Here is a 16,723-nt window from a genome sequence, read left to right as displayed (position 1 = left end):
TGAGAACAGGGCACTGCTGCAGCAACTGACACAACGTCATCACTTTGTCACTTTTGTTTTATTATTATTATTATTTATTTATTTACTTACTTTGTATCCCACCCTTCCTCTCAGCAGGAGCCCAGGGTGGCAAACAAGGCACTAAAAACACTTTAAAACATCATAAAAACAAATCTTAAAATACATTAAGACAAAACAGTGTTAAAAACATTTTAAAAACTCTTTTAAAAGGGTTAAAAACATTATTAAAAACATATTAAGCAATTCTGACACAGACCCAGACAGGGATAGGTCTCAAATTAAAAGGCTTGTTGAAAAAGAAAAGTATTTATTATTTCTTTCTTTATTACATTTCTACCCCGCCTTTCTTTTCATCACAGAAACCCAAGGCGGCTTACATACGGTTTCCAGGCGGTCTCCCATCCAGGCACTGGCCAGACCATGTGCCTTCAGAGCCCCCAGGTGGCACTTTTCATTGCAGAATTGACACAAGTGTGGAGCTACAGCGCCATCCTTCTAGGACAGTTTTGATCTTTAAAGAAGCCAACTTCAGGATCATGAACGCAATGACACAAGGCAGGGGGCGGGGGTCACATTGCAGCTGACACCAGCCCTGTTGAACCCCTCCCAGAGCCCCTAATTTCCCAGGGAAAGGGGTTTGTGCAGAGGACCCCAGAACAGAGCTGGAAACGCCCAGCTGTCTCGTGTGATGGGGGGTGGGGACACCTGGCCAAATATGCCCCACCTCCCAGATTCCCCAAACGACAGCAGGGACCAGCATAACACTGGAGAGAGAGAGTGGGGCAGGGGAGAAAAAACTCGTAGGGGGCTGCCCCCATCCCCCCCCGCGGGAGGTGGGGGGGGCGAGAAATCTTCAGCTTGCAGGGAGGGAGAGGGAAAGGCATCTTCTGGCCCTCAGTCCTCCAATGGGGAAATGAACCGAGCTCTGGTTCCTAGAGAGGCAGGATAAAATAAAGGGGGGGCCAGACAGCGTCAAGAGGGGAGGCGGCTGCTTGGAGAGACAGAGAGAGAAAAGTTTTGAGAGGAGGAGCTACAGCGTGCAGAGGACAAAGAGGTGCGAAACATGGAGATGATTGCGGGGGGAGAGAAGGATTTGCTGGGGGCGGCGTCGAGGGGAAAAGAGGGACGCGCCCCCTCCCCAACCCCTCTCGGGAAGCCACAGGCTCCGCCCTTGCCAGATTCCGCGGCCAGCTGCGCCCTCCTGGAAGGCGCCCTCCCCGCCGACCAGGCTGGGTTCTGCCCCCCCCCAGGGAAAGAGGGAAGGGGGGCCTTGGCGCGGATGAAACGGCCTTGCTGGAGAGGCGAGGGGGGGCGCAGGTGGAGGGCTGCCGAAGGGGCTGATCGGGGCCCCCGGGGGAAAAGCCGGGCTATGGGAGATCCCTTGGCAAGGGTTTGCTTTTGGGGCGGCGGTGGGGGGGGAGAGAGGAGCCCCCCTAATACATAGCTGCCTTTTCATAATTCGTGCCCAGGGGGCTGATCGGGTGGAGTTGCCTTGTGGGCACAAAGAGGGAAGCAGCCTTGCTAGGGGTGCACCTTTAGATGGGTGGGTGGGGGGAGATCAGGGATTGCCGAGTGCAGCTTTTGTGCCCCAGAGCTGGAGGAAGAGAGAAAGAGGGAGACGTGGTCAGTTTCCCTCCTTCTGGGCGAGGGAAATTGAGTGGGGGGGATTTGAATCTGAACAGACTCTTCTTAATGGCCTTCTCAGAAGTCTGCAGGCAGTTGTTATGTGTCGATCATGACTTATGGCGACCCTATGAATCAGTGACCTCCAAGAACATCTGTCATGAACCACCCTGTTCAGATCTTGTAAGTTCAGGCCTGTGGCTTCCTTTATGGAATCCATCTCTTGTTGGGCCTTCCTCTTTTTATACTCCCTTCTGTTTTTCCCAAGCATTATTCTTTGCTAGTGAATCATGTCTTCTCATTATGTGTCCAAAGTATGATAATCTTAGTTTCACCATTTTAGTTTCTAGTGACAGTTCTGGTTTAATTTGTTCTAACACCCAATTATTTGTCTTTTTCACAGTCCATGGTATGTGCAAAACTCTCCTCCAACACCACATTTCGCATGAGTTGATTTTTCTCTTATCCGCTTTTTTCACTGTCCAACTGTCACAGCCATACATAGAGATTGGGATATCATGGTCTGAATGATCCTGACTTTAGTGTTCAGTGATAAATCTTGACATTTAAGGACCTTTTCTAGTTCTCTCATAGCTGCCCTCCCCAGTTCTAAGCCTCCTTCTGATTTCTTGACTATTGTCTCCCTTTTGATTAATGACTGTGCCGAGGTATTGATAGTCCTTGACAAGTTTACTGTCCTCGTTGTCAACTTTAAGGTTACATAAATCTTCTGTTGTCATTACTGTAGTCTTCTTGATGTTCAGCTGTAGTCCTGCTTTTGTGCTTTCCTCTAACTTTTATCAGCGTTCGTTTCAAATCATTACTGATTTCTGCTAGTAGTATGGTATCGTTTGCATATCTTAAATTACTGATATTTCTCCGTCCAATTTTCATACCTCCTTCATCTTGGTCCAGTCCCGCTTTCCATATGACATATTCTGCATATAGATTAAACAAATAGGGTGATATGTGTCTCACACCTTTTCCAATTGGGAACCAATCAGTTTCTCCATATTTTGTCCTTCCAGTAGCCTCTTGTGCAGAGTATAGGTTGTGCATCAGGACAATCAGATGCTGTGGCACCCCCATTTCTTTTAAAGCATTCCATAGTTTTTCATGATCTACACAGTCAAAGGCTTTGCTGTAGTCTACAAAGCACAGGGTGATTTCCTTCTGAAATTCCTGGTCCGTTCTCCAGATGTCCCCTTCGGAGTTTGTTGGAAGGGAAGATCAAGACCCCTCACCCTACCCGGTGGATGGATCCCTCTTCTCTTGCAGGATTGGCCCAGCTGAGGGGTGCTGAGGGTCTTTCTCTGCTCTTGCCTGGCCTTGCCATCTGCCTTGGAGCATCCACATTTAGCAGGAGAGCCTCATGGCGTGTGTCCAAAGGGACCTGGGTTCAAATCCCTGCTCCAGAGTGAGAGTCAGTTGGTGCCCGCAGAGTTGGAGACAAATGGGAGGGGTGTCAACGCACATTTCCCACCCTGAGCTGGTTTACATACAATATAAATTGCACATTAATTAAAAGTCAGAACTAAAAATTTCAAAGTTTAATAAAATCAGTGGTTAAAAATATACCCTCTAAAGCAGCCTTTCCCAACCAGTGTGCCTCCAGATGTTGTTGGACCACAACTCCCATCAGCCTCAGCAAGCATTGCCAATGGTCAGGAAAGATGGGAATTGTGGTCCAACAACATCTGGAGGCACACTGGTTGGGAAAGGCTGCTCTAAAGAATAGAAATATATTAAAATTCAGGTAAAGTTTATATATTTGTTTTGCTTTGACAAAAACACATTTAGTAGGCCCTGAGAACAGTACCGTGAAGTCGCCTGCCTGATGTCAATGGGCAGGGAGTTCCAGTGTGCAGGTGTTGCTTCCACAGTGAAACATCAGCTCTTTATTAGTGTGGAATGGACAGTGTGTGGCACTTGTAAAAGTGCCAGTTCTGAAGATCGAAGTGGTCAAGCGGTATGTAGATAAAAATGTAGTAAGTCAAAACATGTGTCATCTCAGTCACCCAATGACACCCCTATGGAACAGACTTCTCCTTTCTGGTATTATCCAGCTGTTTGTTTGTTTATTTAATTTATATCCCCCCCCTTCCTCCTGAAGGAGCACAGGGCAGCAAACAAAAACAGTAAAAACACTCTAAAACATCTTAAAAAGAAAAGACTTTAAAACATATCAAAACAAAACATCTTTAAAAAATCTGAAAAAGAAATTCCAACACAGACACAGATGTTTTGGCCTGCATCTTCTCATCACTTCTGGACAGGATGGGCAATGGTCAGAGATGATACAAGCCAGAGTCGGCAACATCTGGAGGGCACAATTTTGCAGAAGCTTGGCTCAGAGTAATTGTTGAGATTGTGCCAATATTTTAGGGGTCCCCCCCCTTTATTATAAATTAAATGTGAAAATATCTGAACATAACATAAGAACATAAGAAGAGCCTGCTGGATCAGGCCAGTGGCCCATCTAGTCCAGCATCCTGTTCTCACAGTGGCCAACCAGGTGCCTGGGGGAAGCCCGCAAGCAGGACCCAAGTGCAAGAACACTCTCCCCTCCTGAGGCTTCCGGCAACTGGTTTTCAGAAGCATGCTGCCTCTGACTAGGGTGGCACAGCACAGCCATCACGGCTAGTAGCCATTGATAGCCCTGTCCTCCATGAATTTGTCTAATCTTCTTTTAAAGCCGTCCAAGCTGGTGGCCATTACTGCATCTTGTGGGAGCAAATTCCATAGTTTAACTATGCGCTGAGTAAAGAAGTACTTCCTTTTGTCTGTCCTGAATCTTCCAACATTCAGCTTCTTTGAATGTCCACGAGTTCTAGTATTATGAGAGAGGGAGAAGAACTTTTCTCTATCCACTTTCTCAATGCCATACATAATTTTATACACTTCTATCATGTCTCCTCTGACCCGCTTTTTCTCTAAACTAAAAAGCCCCAAATGCTGCAACCTTTCCTCGTAAGGGAGTCGCTCCACCCCCTTGATCATTCTGGTTGCCCTCTTCTGAACCTTTTCCAACTCTATAATATCCTTTTGGAGATGAGGCGACCAGAACTGTACACAGTATTCCAAATGCGGCCGCACTATAGATTTATACAACGGCATTATGATATCGGCTGTTTTATTTTCAATACCTTTCCTAATTATCGCTAGCATGGAATTTGCCTTTTTCACAGCTGCTGCACACTGGGTCGACATTTTCATCATGCTGTCCACTACAACCCCGAGGTCTCTCTCCTGGTCGGTCACCGCCAGTTCAGACCCCATGAGCGTATATGTGAAATTCAGATTTTTTTGCTCCAATATGCATAATTTTACACTTGTTTATATTGAATTGCATTTGCCATTTTTCGGCCCATTCACTCAGTTTGGAGAGATCTTTTTGGAGCTCTTCGCAATCCCTTTTTGTTTTAACAACCCTGAACAATTTAGTGTCGTCAGCAAACTTGGCCACTTCACTGCTCACTCCTAATTCTAGGTCATTAATGAACAAGTTGAAAAGTACAGGTCCCAATACCGATCCTTGAGGGACTCCACTTTCTACAGCCCTCCATTGGGAGAACTGTCCGTTTATTCCTACTCTCTGCTTTCTGCTTCTTAACCAATACCTTATGCACAAGAGGACCTCTCCTCTTATTCCATGACTGCTAAGCTTCCTCAGAAGCCTTTGGTGAGGTACCTTGTCAAACGCTTTTTGAAAGTCTAAGTACACTATGTCCACTGGATCACCTCTATCTATATGCTTGTTGACACTCTCAAAGAATTCTAATAGGTTACTGAGACAGGACTTTCCCTTGCAGAAGCCATGCTGGCTCTGCTTCAGCAAGGCTTGTTCTTCTATGTGCTTAGTTAATCTAGCTTTAATCATACTTTCTACCAGTTTTCCAGGGACAGAAGTTAAGCTAACTGGCCTGTAATTTCCGGGATCCCCTCTGGATCCCTTTTTGAAGATTGGCGTTACATTGGCCACTTTCCAGTCCTCAGGCACGGAGGAGGACCCGAGGGACAAGTTACATATTTTAGTTAGCAGATCAGCAATTTCACATTTCAGTTCTTTGAGAACTCTCGGGTGGATGCCATCCGGGCCCGGTGATTTGTCAGTTTTTATATTGTCCATTAAGCCTAGAACTTCCTCTCTCGTTACCACTATTAGTCTCAGTTCCTCAGAATCCCTTCCTGCAAATGTTAGTTCAGGTTCAGGGATCTGCCCTATATCTTCCACTGTGAAGACAGATGCAAAGAATTCATTTAGCTTCTCTGCAATCTCCTTATCGTTCTTTAGTACACCTTTGACTCCCTTATCATCCAAGGGTCCAATCGCCTCCCTAGATGGTCTCCTGCTTTGAATGTATTTATAGAATTTTTTGTTGTTGGTTTTTATGTTCTTAGCAATGTGCTCCTCAAATTCTTTTTTAGCATCCCTTATTGTCTTCTTGCATTTCTTTTGCCAGAGTTTGTGTTCTTTTTTATTTTCTTCATTCGGACAAGACTTCCATTTTCTGAAGGAAGACTTTTTACCTGAACGCTGTTTGGAGGAATTAAAAAGAGTGGACAGCAGAGATTTTAACAATAACAGGCTACATTTGTGGGAAGCTTCCTTAAGAGTTTTTGCATTCAGTCTTAAGATTTTACTAACTTGATGAACTGGACAAACTGAATATGACATTTTGGCAGTGGCATTTTGCCCTTACAGGTTCAAAACAAGCCCCCTCCATTTTTACCAGCGCAGTATAAGAAGGTATGCATAGCAACCTATCTCTGTCCATAGCTTAGATCTGGAATTGGAGATGTTTGCAGCTATTTATTGCAATGCCCTGCTTATGAGTTCCCAATATTCAGGGAGGTTAATTCAGATCACAGCTGGTACTGCACAGTGGGGAGGAGAGCCTGGCTGGGAGTCCAGAGTCTGTGAGTTCAAATCCCCGCTCATGTCTCGTGGGTGTCAAGGGCCAGCTAAAGATCACCCCCACAGGGAGTGGCTCAGGGGTTACATGCCCTGTCCCCTGTGCAGCCGTGGGCAAGCTGCATAGTCCCAAGGAGCCCAGTTGCCCCCCAGCTGGCAGTTGCGGACAAGGAAGGGGCTGGCTTGTGCAGCTGTGGCAAGCTGAGCAGGCCCTAGCCAGCTGGGGAGGACTAGCCTCAGAGGGAGGCAATGGTAAACCCCCTCTGAATACCGCTTACCATGAAATCCCTACTCATAGGGTCTCCATGAGTCGGGATCGACTTGAAGGCAGGCCATTTCCATTTTCAAGAAGACAAAACATGAAACAAAATAAAAATAAAAAAGAGGAAGACCAAACAAGAGATGGATTGATTCCATAAAGAGAGGCAATGGGAAACCCCCTCTGAATACCGCTTACCATGAAAACCCTGTTCATAGGGTAGCCATAAGTCGGGATCGACTTGAAGGCAGGCCATTTCCATTTTAATTCAGATCAGGAAACCTATAAAGTGTCCTGTTGTTTTTAAAGTGGTTGTGTTGTAAGCAGTTGCAACTCTTTTCATTGTCCTCAGCGAGCCAAACGAGACTGAATTCAGCTCAGTGTTCCTCTTCCTGTATTTCCACTGGAGGATTTTCTCATCCCTAGGGAGCTCTGAGATGGAGTTACTTGACCTCATCCACTCCCATTGTTTATTTACAATATGACATCCAACTGGTATGCATGCAGATTTAAGTTTTTATTTATATGCATAAGACCTGAGGGCCACAAGGGCCCAATAACAAAGCGTGAAATCTCACTAGTTGGAAGGAGAAACTCTGTGGTGGGCGGTGTGAAGAAATGCTGTCTATTATACAGCCACGAGAATGGCTGTATACTATCGTCAGCATGTGTTTTTCATATTCCACAGTGTTAAACTGAAAATACCCCCGTGCCTTTCTGATGCTTCCCATGAGCTCATTTCAAAACAAAACCTTACAAAACTTATAGTCCTGAACTCAGAAATGCTTGCCAAACAACCCTCTAAATTTTCATGGTGATACACAAAACAGTCAGAGAGAATCGAGTGTTCAAAGTGTAATAAGGGGGGGGGGAACCAGACCCTTTTGGACTTTTTTCTCTCAGAGTTCTCATAATCTGTTGAAATTCATTAAAAATCAGCCATGTTCACAGAGTACCGGTACCTGTAATCCTAATACTGACCTTGCCCCATACTCTGACCTTCATCTTCTGCAGTTTAAAAGTTTAAAAAATGCCTGGCTGATTTTTAATTAATTTAAGAAATTTTGGCTGGGACCCAATGATAGCACAGAGCATGCTCAGTAAGAACCAACTGTCAGAGTTCTAAAAGCCTCACAGCTGCTGGGTTTGGTTAATCAGGGGGCCACACCCACACCAGACTGATTTCATGTGAGACAGTCATGGCTTCCCTCAAAGAATGCTGGGAAGTGTAGTTTGTGAAGGGTGCTAAGAGACTCCTATTCCCCTGAGAGAATGGTTTAACAGTCAGCCACTCTGATTGAAGGTCTGTGAGGGGAACAGGGCGTCTCCTAGCAACTCTCAGCACCCTTCACTAAGTACACTTCCCAGGATTCTTTGAGAGAAGCCATGACTGTCCAAAGTGAAATAAAGGCCTGGTGTGGATGTGGCCAGGAACAGCTTTGGTTTAAATTTGGGTGGGAGGCTACACGTGCCTGCTGTAGAATAAAAAGGTGGGGGAAACCCTGAAAAGCAATGATACTGTTCACAATGTTTTCCTTTTGGAAAGGAAAGGGGCTTCCCCTCTGCCCAGTGCCCACCCACCCAATCTCCTCCCCTCCCCCTCCTCCCCACCCTGCCCCTCTCCCAGGTCACTTTCAAATATCCTAAGCATGAGTGCACAGTAATAAATCTCACTGAACTCAAAAAGCATGCAAATGATCAAACCTACCTTCCCCTCCTCCTTCCTTTTGCCCCTTCCCTCCCCCTTCCCACACCCCTCCCCCTCCCCTTCCAATTGCCTCCTTCCCCTCCCCCCTTCTACTCCCCTCTCCCCTTTCTCTTTTGTTCTACTCTCCCCTCCCCCTCCTCCTCCCACATGGTCAGTTCTACCTATCCTAGCCATAATTGCATGGCACTAAATCCCACTGAACTCAGTAAGGATGCAAATGATCAGACCTGCCTTTCCCCTCCTACCCCTCTCCTCTCCCTTCTCCCTTCTTCCTCCCCTCTTCCTTTTTCCTCCCCTGCCCACTCCAGGCCTCCCTCCCCAAGTTCAGTTTTACCTATCCTAAGCATGATTGCAGGGGAGTAAATCCCACTGAACTCAGTTTGCATGCTTGCAAATGATCAATCCATTATCAGCAAACCTGCACAGGATCCCATTTCTTACATCCCGGATTAAATAGCAGAGAAATTCACTAGTAAGCAAAAAACTGGTTTAACCTGACCAGACTTTTTCTCTGAGATATTGTACTGCCCTACAAATCTGTCAACATGCAAACACAGTTTGGGTTGGTCTTTCACAGTCCAATCCACTTCCTGTGTAGCTGGGAAGAATTTGGTAACGTGCCTCTGAGCATATGGTGAGTGGTGGCAATACATGCAATCAGCCCAAATAACAGAAACAAGACATGTGCTGTGTTGATCTTGATTTAGCAGGGAGGAAGCAACAATACTAAAACAGTTGATAGAGTTCATATTGTCACTGTAAATATGTTTAATTTACTTTGCAATTTTAGTGAAGTTTTCTATAGTAAATTATTTTCTTTTGCTTCTATTTCTGTGAATATGTGAAATACAGCAACACTTTGAAACACTAAAAACTCCAAAACAATTGTGGAATAATGGCACTGACTGTTCTGCAGAATAGTTTCCAATGGACATGAGGAGTGTTCTTAGTCTGCAAAAGATAAAACAGTGGGAGGTGAAATATATTCTAGCAAAATTTTAGGTGTGCTCTATGTTTTTAATTGACCATGCCCACCTTTCCTTAAGTGGAATAGTTTAAACATAGCAGGCTCAAAACATGCATCTTGGGCAGGCCAAGGTTGTTTTTTCCAACAGCTAGAGTAGTGGAATTCACGGTATGTAAAAAGAGGACAGAAGGTATGCAAATTTTGATTGGTGGAGGTAGGCATAGAATTTCCCATTGGACGGTGTGATTGGTGGGGCTAAACTAGTGAGGTCAGAAGAAGTGTATATATGGCCTTTGGTGGCCAGCAGCGGAGTTCGGTTGCAGATAGTTGTTGTCGGTGATCAGGGAAGAAATCAGCAAGGAGAAGAAGCGGGCAGGAAGAGAAGAAGGAAGAGGTGGCGTGGCTGGTAGCCAAAGATGTGCTGAAGATAACAATCACTTGGCTCACTCTGAAGGGAAAAGGGGGAACCTGTCTGTGGTGCTGAGGGAAGGACGTCTAGGGCTGTGCTGCAAACGAAACCAGTTTTAGTAGATCTGTAAAGGGATGATAGGGGAGGGTTCCCGCAGGATTTAACTGGGGCACAGCGAATTCAAGGGCAATCTGACCAAAAGGTTCTGTTTCCTTAATGCTATCGTGGTTCAACATTATTAGCCGAATATGTTGGTATTTAAAGTGTCAGTAACAGGTTTTCAGTGTGTTGTCTTGTTTAATGATACAGTAATAATAATAATAATAATAATAATAATAATAATAAATTTATTAGTCGCCCATCTGGTTGGATGTCCAGCCACTCTGGGCAACGTACAAGATAAAAACAATACATTAAAACGTTAACATTTAAAACCATAACAATAAAAACCTAACCCACCCCAAAAGCATGCCTGAAGAGCCAGGTCTTCAAGGCCCGGCGGAAGCTCATCATAGAAGGGGCATGGCGGAGATCATTTGGGAGAGAGTTCCACAGGGTGGGGGCCACTATTGAAAAAGCCCTCTCTCTAGTCCTCACCAGTCTAGCTGTTTTAACCGGTGGGATTGAGAGAAGGTCTTCTGAGGCTGATCTTGTTGAGCGGCATCCCTGACAATGCTGGAGGCGCTCCTTCAGATAGACTGGGCTAAAACCGTATAGGGTTTTAAAGGTCAAAACCAACACCTTGAATTGGGCCCGGTAAACAACCGGTAGCCAGTGCAACTCCTTCAGCACTGGAGTGATGTGATCTTGCCAGCGGCTGCTTTTAATCAGACGAGCCGCCACATTCTGTACCAGTTGCAGCTTCTGGACCGTTTTCAAGGGTAACCCCACGTACAGCACATTACAGTAATCTAGGCGAGAGGTGACCAGGGCATGTACCACCGATGGGAGCAGATGGTTGGGAAGGTAGGGGCGCAGCCTCCGTATCAGATGGAGTTGATACAGCGCCGCCTGGCTCACAGCCGAGACTTGAGCTTCCATGGTCAGCTGGGAGTCAAGAATGACCCCCAGGCTGCGGACCTGGTCTTTCAGGGGCAATCGTACCCCATTGAGCACCAGGTCCACATCCCCCAGCCTTCCCTTGTCTCCCACAAACAGTACCTGGGTTTTGTCAGGGTTCAGCTTCAGCTTATTCCTTCCCATCCAGCCACTCACCGACTCCAGGCACTTGGACAGGGTTTCTACAGCCAACCTCGGTGCAGATTTAAATGAGAGATAGTATCATATTAAAGGAAATAAATAAGGCTGTGAGCCTCATCAACTTGAACCAAATAAATGACTTTGTAGAACCAGCAGTAGAGGTAAGATGGGGACCGAGGTGGCTGGATTGACTGGGGGTGTCAAAAGAACCCCTCCCCCAACATACACACACAGAGCATGGAGAATAGCCTGGAAGAAACTGGGGAGGGGTCTGAAAGAGATGGAGGGCCCTTTGCAGCTCAGGCACCCTCAAGCAAACGGAGCACAATGGAGAACAACAGAGGAAAGTGGCCTGCCGTTTATTTCTTTAGAGCATTTACCGCTCTGCCAAAGCTTCACCTGTCTCTCCCCTGCAGGCGCTGGAATGACTCCACCTGACAGCTACTCCCCACTTTAAAGTGCACCGCGGCAAGAGAGAGTCCCGGAGGTGGCCTAGTTTCCGTCTCGGCCAACCCCTCAGGCAGCACAGTGGCCTCAGGCACCGTCTGGATTGTCTTCTCCTTGGGTTGGAGTGGAAAGATTAGCCATGCAGCCCCCTCAGGTAAATATTGATTGAGCGACGGGGCAGCTTGGGTGCCTCCCGCTCCACTGAGTGGGGAGAGGGGTCTGAACCAAGATGCCCGGTTCTCTTTGACTTCCTACAGTGCCAAAAGTAGAGTGATTACATTATAGAGGCTGATATATAAATGGAAAATATTATCATCATCATTATTATTAAACAATAACGATATTAACAATATTGCATTTACATCCCACCTTTCCTCTAAGGAGTTTGTGGTGGTGCATGTGATGTTCCTATATATTAGTGTATATATGGTAAGTGCTGGTTGTTTAGAGTATACATGGTAAGTAGTGAAAGAGGAGGGGGAGTGAATGGGCAATAGAATGCTTGATGATTGGCTGAATGTTTAAAATGGCTGACAGTATAAATGAAAGGATGACAGGTAAATCTGGGTGAATGTGAGGTGGTGAATTGTGGAATCTGGGGGGAGAAGAGAAAGAGTGGATTCCTTGGTGGGGTTTAGAGAGTTGTTTACCAGGAGGGAGGTGGAGTTCGGATTAGTATTGAGTAAAACCATATGCTTATGTGCCTTAAGAAGAAATCTTGTTAATCTTGTTAGCTTTGTTATCTGTAATAAATACTTAATTTGGTTTACCAAAGGCCTGATCCTTGGCTGGGGTTTCACAGACCAGAAGGGAGGGTAAGGTAATGACCAAGGCTGAAGGGGAACTGTAACAAATGGTGGCAGCGGTGAAGAGAATAACAATACCAGTATTCAGAGTCTCTGGGAATACTAGTATTGGGACGTTACTGGTGGTTGCCTAGCAGGGGGATCTGTTGAGATCTGTGCTAGAGTGGATAGGTAAACCATAAGAGAGTGCGGTCCGGACTGGTGGAGTCCCTGGTGGTGCCTAGAGACAGGCAGTAACCACGAGCAGGTAGGAACCTGACAGGGAGAGCCAGGGAAGGACGCCTCACAGTGCACATCATTCTCCCCGTTGCATTTTATCCTGTGACAACCCTGTGAGGTAGTTTAGGCTGAGAAACAGTGATTGCCCTCTGTCACTCAGTGAGTTTCATGGCCGAGTGGGGCTTTGAATCCTGGTCTCCCAGCCCATAGTCCAAGCATTACACCACACCGTCTTTTAACTACTCTGTTATCAGTTCCCTTTTTGAATTAGGAGAATGCCACATGTTTCAGAAATTCTGTCTTCTTCCTGTTCTTTTTCCAGTGTCTGGTGACTTTTCAGGAGGTGGCCGTTTATTTCACGGAGGAGGAATGGGCTCTGCTGAATCCTGGCCAAAGAGCTCTGCACAAGGAAGTTATGGAGGAGAATTACAAGGCGGTGGCCTCTCTAAGTAAGGAAACACCTTTTTCCCCCTTGATAGATTGATCCTGAAGGTGTGAATTTGCTCTTTGTGCCATTTACTCCTCTACTGTAGGGATGCCCTTATGGAAGTGGGTGTCTGGGCCATGTGCTGCATTTGAGTGTACCTTCTCTAAATACTAACTTTGTCTGGATCCAAATTTGAACATTTGTATGGCAGATAATTGTTCTATGTGTGTAAACTAAATGGGTGTATGGATGTTTAACGGTACTGTTAATGTGTGCTGACACAAGGGTTTTTTCTTTTTATTTAAATGAAATTGCAATTTTAAAAAAATCTCTGGCATCTCCAGGTGTATGTGGGGGATGGATCGTGTACCAGCTGATGCGAAAGCCTTTCCCATGCCTGAGATCCACTGCTAGTTGGAGTAGGCAGTGCTAGGTTGGCTGAACAAAGAGTCTGGCCTGCTGTCACTTCCTGCAGTCTGGAATGTTTTTCAAGAATTCACTGCAAACTCTTGGAAGAGTGCCCCTCCCAACCACCTTCCAATGCCCTATGGCCAAAAGACTGATCCCCTGCAAAGCTGCTGCCAGCCAGTGTAGACAGTTCAGAGCTCAATCAACCAATAGTCTGACATATATATATAAACGTAATTGTGATTAACCAAACAGGTTTTTATTATATTAACAAAATGTTTCAGCTTCCGCCTTCATCAGCTGCTAACATACAAATGCTGTTATCAAGGTGGCAGTTATAGAGCTTTGAGGATGGAACGCTCAGAGGGGCTTCATTTGCAGAAGCTGAGCGATGCTGGTACTGTCCTCCAGGTTCAGGCCATGTGGTGCCAATGTGTCCAGAGAGTATATCCAAAAGTTCTCCCTTTTGGTCAATGCTGCTGGATCTGCTGGCATCTCTATCGCTGTAATGGAAAAGTCCAACAGGCTGTGACCCTTGATGTTAAAATATTTTGCAACTGGTTGCTCCACTTTTTTTGTCAAAATTGCCGACTTGTGGTTCCTGAACTGCGTGCGTAGGTCAGTTGTGGTCTTTCCTACGTATTGGATATGACATCCTGGTCTTTTGCACTCGATGATGTAAACTATATTGCAGGACCTGCAGGTGATGTTCTGTTTACAAGCACTAGGACAGGCAGGACATATTACATCAAAGTGGCTGTCTCCCTGAGGTACACACAGGTGTAAATATATAAATATGGTCATCTCTTTTCACTACAAGCGAATTCATAGGAGCCACAGATCAGTCACTTCTTTCCAGGTTGGTCTCTTCCTCAGCTTTGTTGCACTTCTGTTTTTTCTCCCGCTTCTCACACATCTTCATGCAAAAGCTTGTAGAAACGGATCCCACTGTTGTATCACAGCAGGGAAAAAACAAACATATATAACGCCATAAGGAGAGCCTGCTAGATCAGGCCAGTGGCCCATCTAGTCCAGCATCCTGTTTGCCAACCACATGCCCACGAGCCCATAAGCAGGACCTGAGAGCAAGAATGCTCTCCCCACCTGCAGTTTTCAGCAGCTGGTATTCAGAAGCAAACTACCTCCAACCATGGAGGCAGAGCATAGCCTTCATGGCTAGTAGCCCAGCATTTAGTGACAGCAAGTGAGGTACAGACCATAAATAAACTTACGTTGTTGACTGAGATCTGAGAAGCTAATTTCAGGTTCATCTGAGCATGTAACACGAAAGGGGGGGAACCTTGGAGATGCAGAAATCTGAGCAGTAGCTAATTGGGCTAAATCTCTGTGATTAGATCCTTTGCTTTCGCTTTGAAATTCAAATGTATTTTCCCCCTCCTCAACAGATGATGGGCAACACAATGAGAATTGTAGGGAACCACAGATGGTGTCATCAGCGACTGGCAAGAGTGAAGCGCAAAAAGAGATGTTTGGAATTCAAGAGGGACCAAAAAAGCTTGAAATAACCCAGTCAAAGAATGAAAGGCAGAAATCCTCTACTGCTCAGGGTTTACCAGAAAGAACACGAGGGGAGGAACCACTTAAATGCATGAAGTGTGGAAAGAGATTGAGAGTGAGCAGTAGCCTTACTTTACATCAAAGAACTGTTACAAAGCCATTTAAGTGTATGGAGTGTGGAAAGAGCCTCACTGATAGTGGAACACTTACTAAACATGGAAGAAATCACACAGGGGAGAAACCATTTAAATGCATGGAGTGTGGGAAGAGCTTTACTGTTAGTGGAAGATTTACTAAGCATCAAAGAATGCACATGACGAAGAAACCATTTCAGTTCATGGAGTGTGGAAATAGGTTCAGTGTGAATGATACCCTTACTAAACGTCACAAAGCACATACGTGGGAAACAACACATGCCGGAGAGAAGCCATTTAAATTCATGGAGTGTGGAAAGAATTTTAGTGAGAGCAGAGCTCTTACTTTTCATCAAAGAACCCGCACAGGAGAGAAGCCTTTTCATTGCACGGAGTGTGGAAAGAGCTTCAGTCAGAGCAGTCACCTTACAACACATCAAAGAACCCACACAGGAGAAAAACCATTTTTATGCATAGAGTGTGGAAAGAGCTTCAGAGATAGTGGAACATTTGCTAAACATCAAAGAACCCACACAGGAGAAAAACCATTTAAATGCATGGAATGTGGAAAGAACTTCAGTGAGAGTGGTCACCTCACTAGACATCAAAGGGCTTACACAGGAGAAAAACCATTTGAATGCATAGAGTGTGGAAAGAGCTTCAGGGATAGTGGAAGCCTTACTGTACATCAGCGTATCCATACAGGAGAAAAACCATTTGAATGCATGGAATGTGGAAAGAGCTTTGGTGCAAGAAGTAGCTTGACTTTCCATCAAAGAACTCACACAGGGGAGAAACCATTTCAGTGCATTGAGTGTGGAAAAAGCTTTAGGGTGAGCAGTAATCTTACTAGACATCAAAGAACCCACACAGGATATAAACCATTTAAATGCATGAAGTGTGGTAAGGACTTTACTGTGAGAAGTAGTCTTACTAGACATCAAAGAACTCACACAGGGGAGAAGTCATTTCAGTGCATGGAGTGTGGCAAGAGCTTCAGAGACAGTGGATCCGTTACTAAACATCAAAGAACACACACAGGGGAGAAACCATTTAAATGTGTAGCATGTGGAAAGAGCTTTAGTATGAGCAGTACCCTTACTGTACATCAAAGAACACACACAGGGGAGAAACCATTTAAATGTACGGTTTGTGGGAAAAGATTTAGTCAGAGTGGACACCTTACTTTACACCAAAGAACACACACAGGGGAGAAACCATTTAAATGTATGCACTGTGAGAAGAGCTTTAGTCGGAGAAGTCAGCTTATCATGCATCAAAGATCCCATGCAGGAGAAAAAAACATTTAAATTCATGGAGTGGATCCATCTTACTTATTTTTTAAAAAAAACATTGCTTTTCAGTTAAGCTAATTTTTTATTTGGATTTTTCTGGATCTTCTCTCCAGACTGATTCCGGTTCATCTGCATCTAAGACCACAGGAGCCTGTTCTGTGGAATTCCACTTAGCATTCATAGCTATGTGCTTCTCTTAAACTGAAATGTTGAATGATTAGGACAGGTGGGGATGTAGGAGGCATTCATTAGAGAGCTGGGGGGGTTACATTGGCTAATACAGGGTTCAGCGACGGTTAGGTTTCTAGTTAATTTTAATCTGTCATACAATATTCCTTGTATGCAATATCCACTTTATGAGATTTTT

The 16,723-nt window shown here is 45.3% G+C and overlaps 1 protein-coding gene across 1 annotated transcript in view; it reads left to right on the top strand.

The window, feature by feature from the left end:
* Nucleotides 1–756: 756 nt before the first annotated feature.
* Nucleotides 757–16,723, top strand: part of LOC133381635 (oocyte zinc finger protein XlCOF6-like) — a 32,869-nt gene continuing 16,902 nt past the window's right edge. Inside the window, exons 1-4 of the mRNA XM_061620984.1 lie at nt 757–1,075; nt 11,519–11,703; nt 12,897–13,023; nt 14,816–16,204. Coding sequence (XP_061476968.1) covers nt 11,689–11,703; nt 12,897–13,023; nt 14,816–16,204 — 1,531 coding nt within the window. The 5' untranslated portion in view covers nt 757–1,075; nt 11,519–11,688. The remainder of the gene's footprint in view (nt 1,076–11,518; nt 11,704–12,896; nt 13,024–14,815; nt 16,205–16,723) is intronic.

The sequence above is a fragment of the Rhineura floridana genome, chromosome 3 (genome assembly GCF_030035675.1).
Source record: "Rhineura floridana isolate rRhiFlo1 chromosome 3, rRhiFlo1.hap2, whole genome shotgun sequence".
Classification (NCBI taxonomy): Eukaryota; Metazoa; Chordata; class Lepidosauria; order Squamata; family Rhineuridae; genus Rhineura; species Rhineura floridana.
The sequence above is the reverse complement of the archived record's forward strand: the minus strand, read 5'-3'. Positions and strand labels throughout refer to the sequence as shown.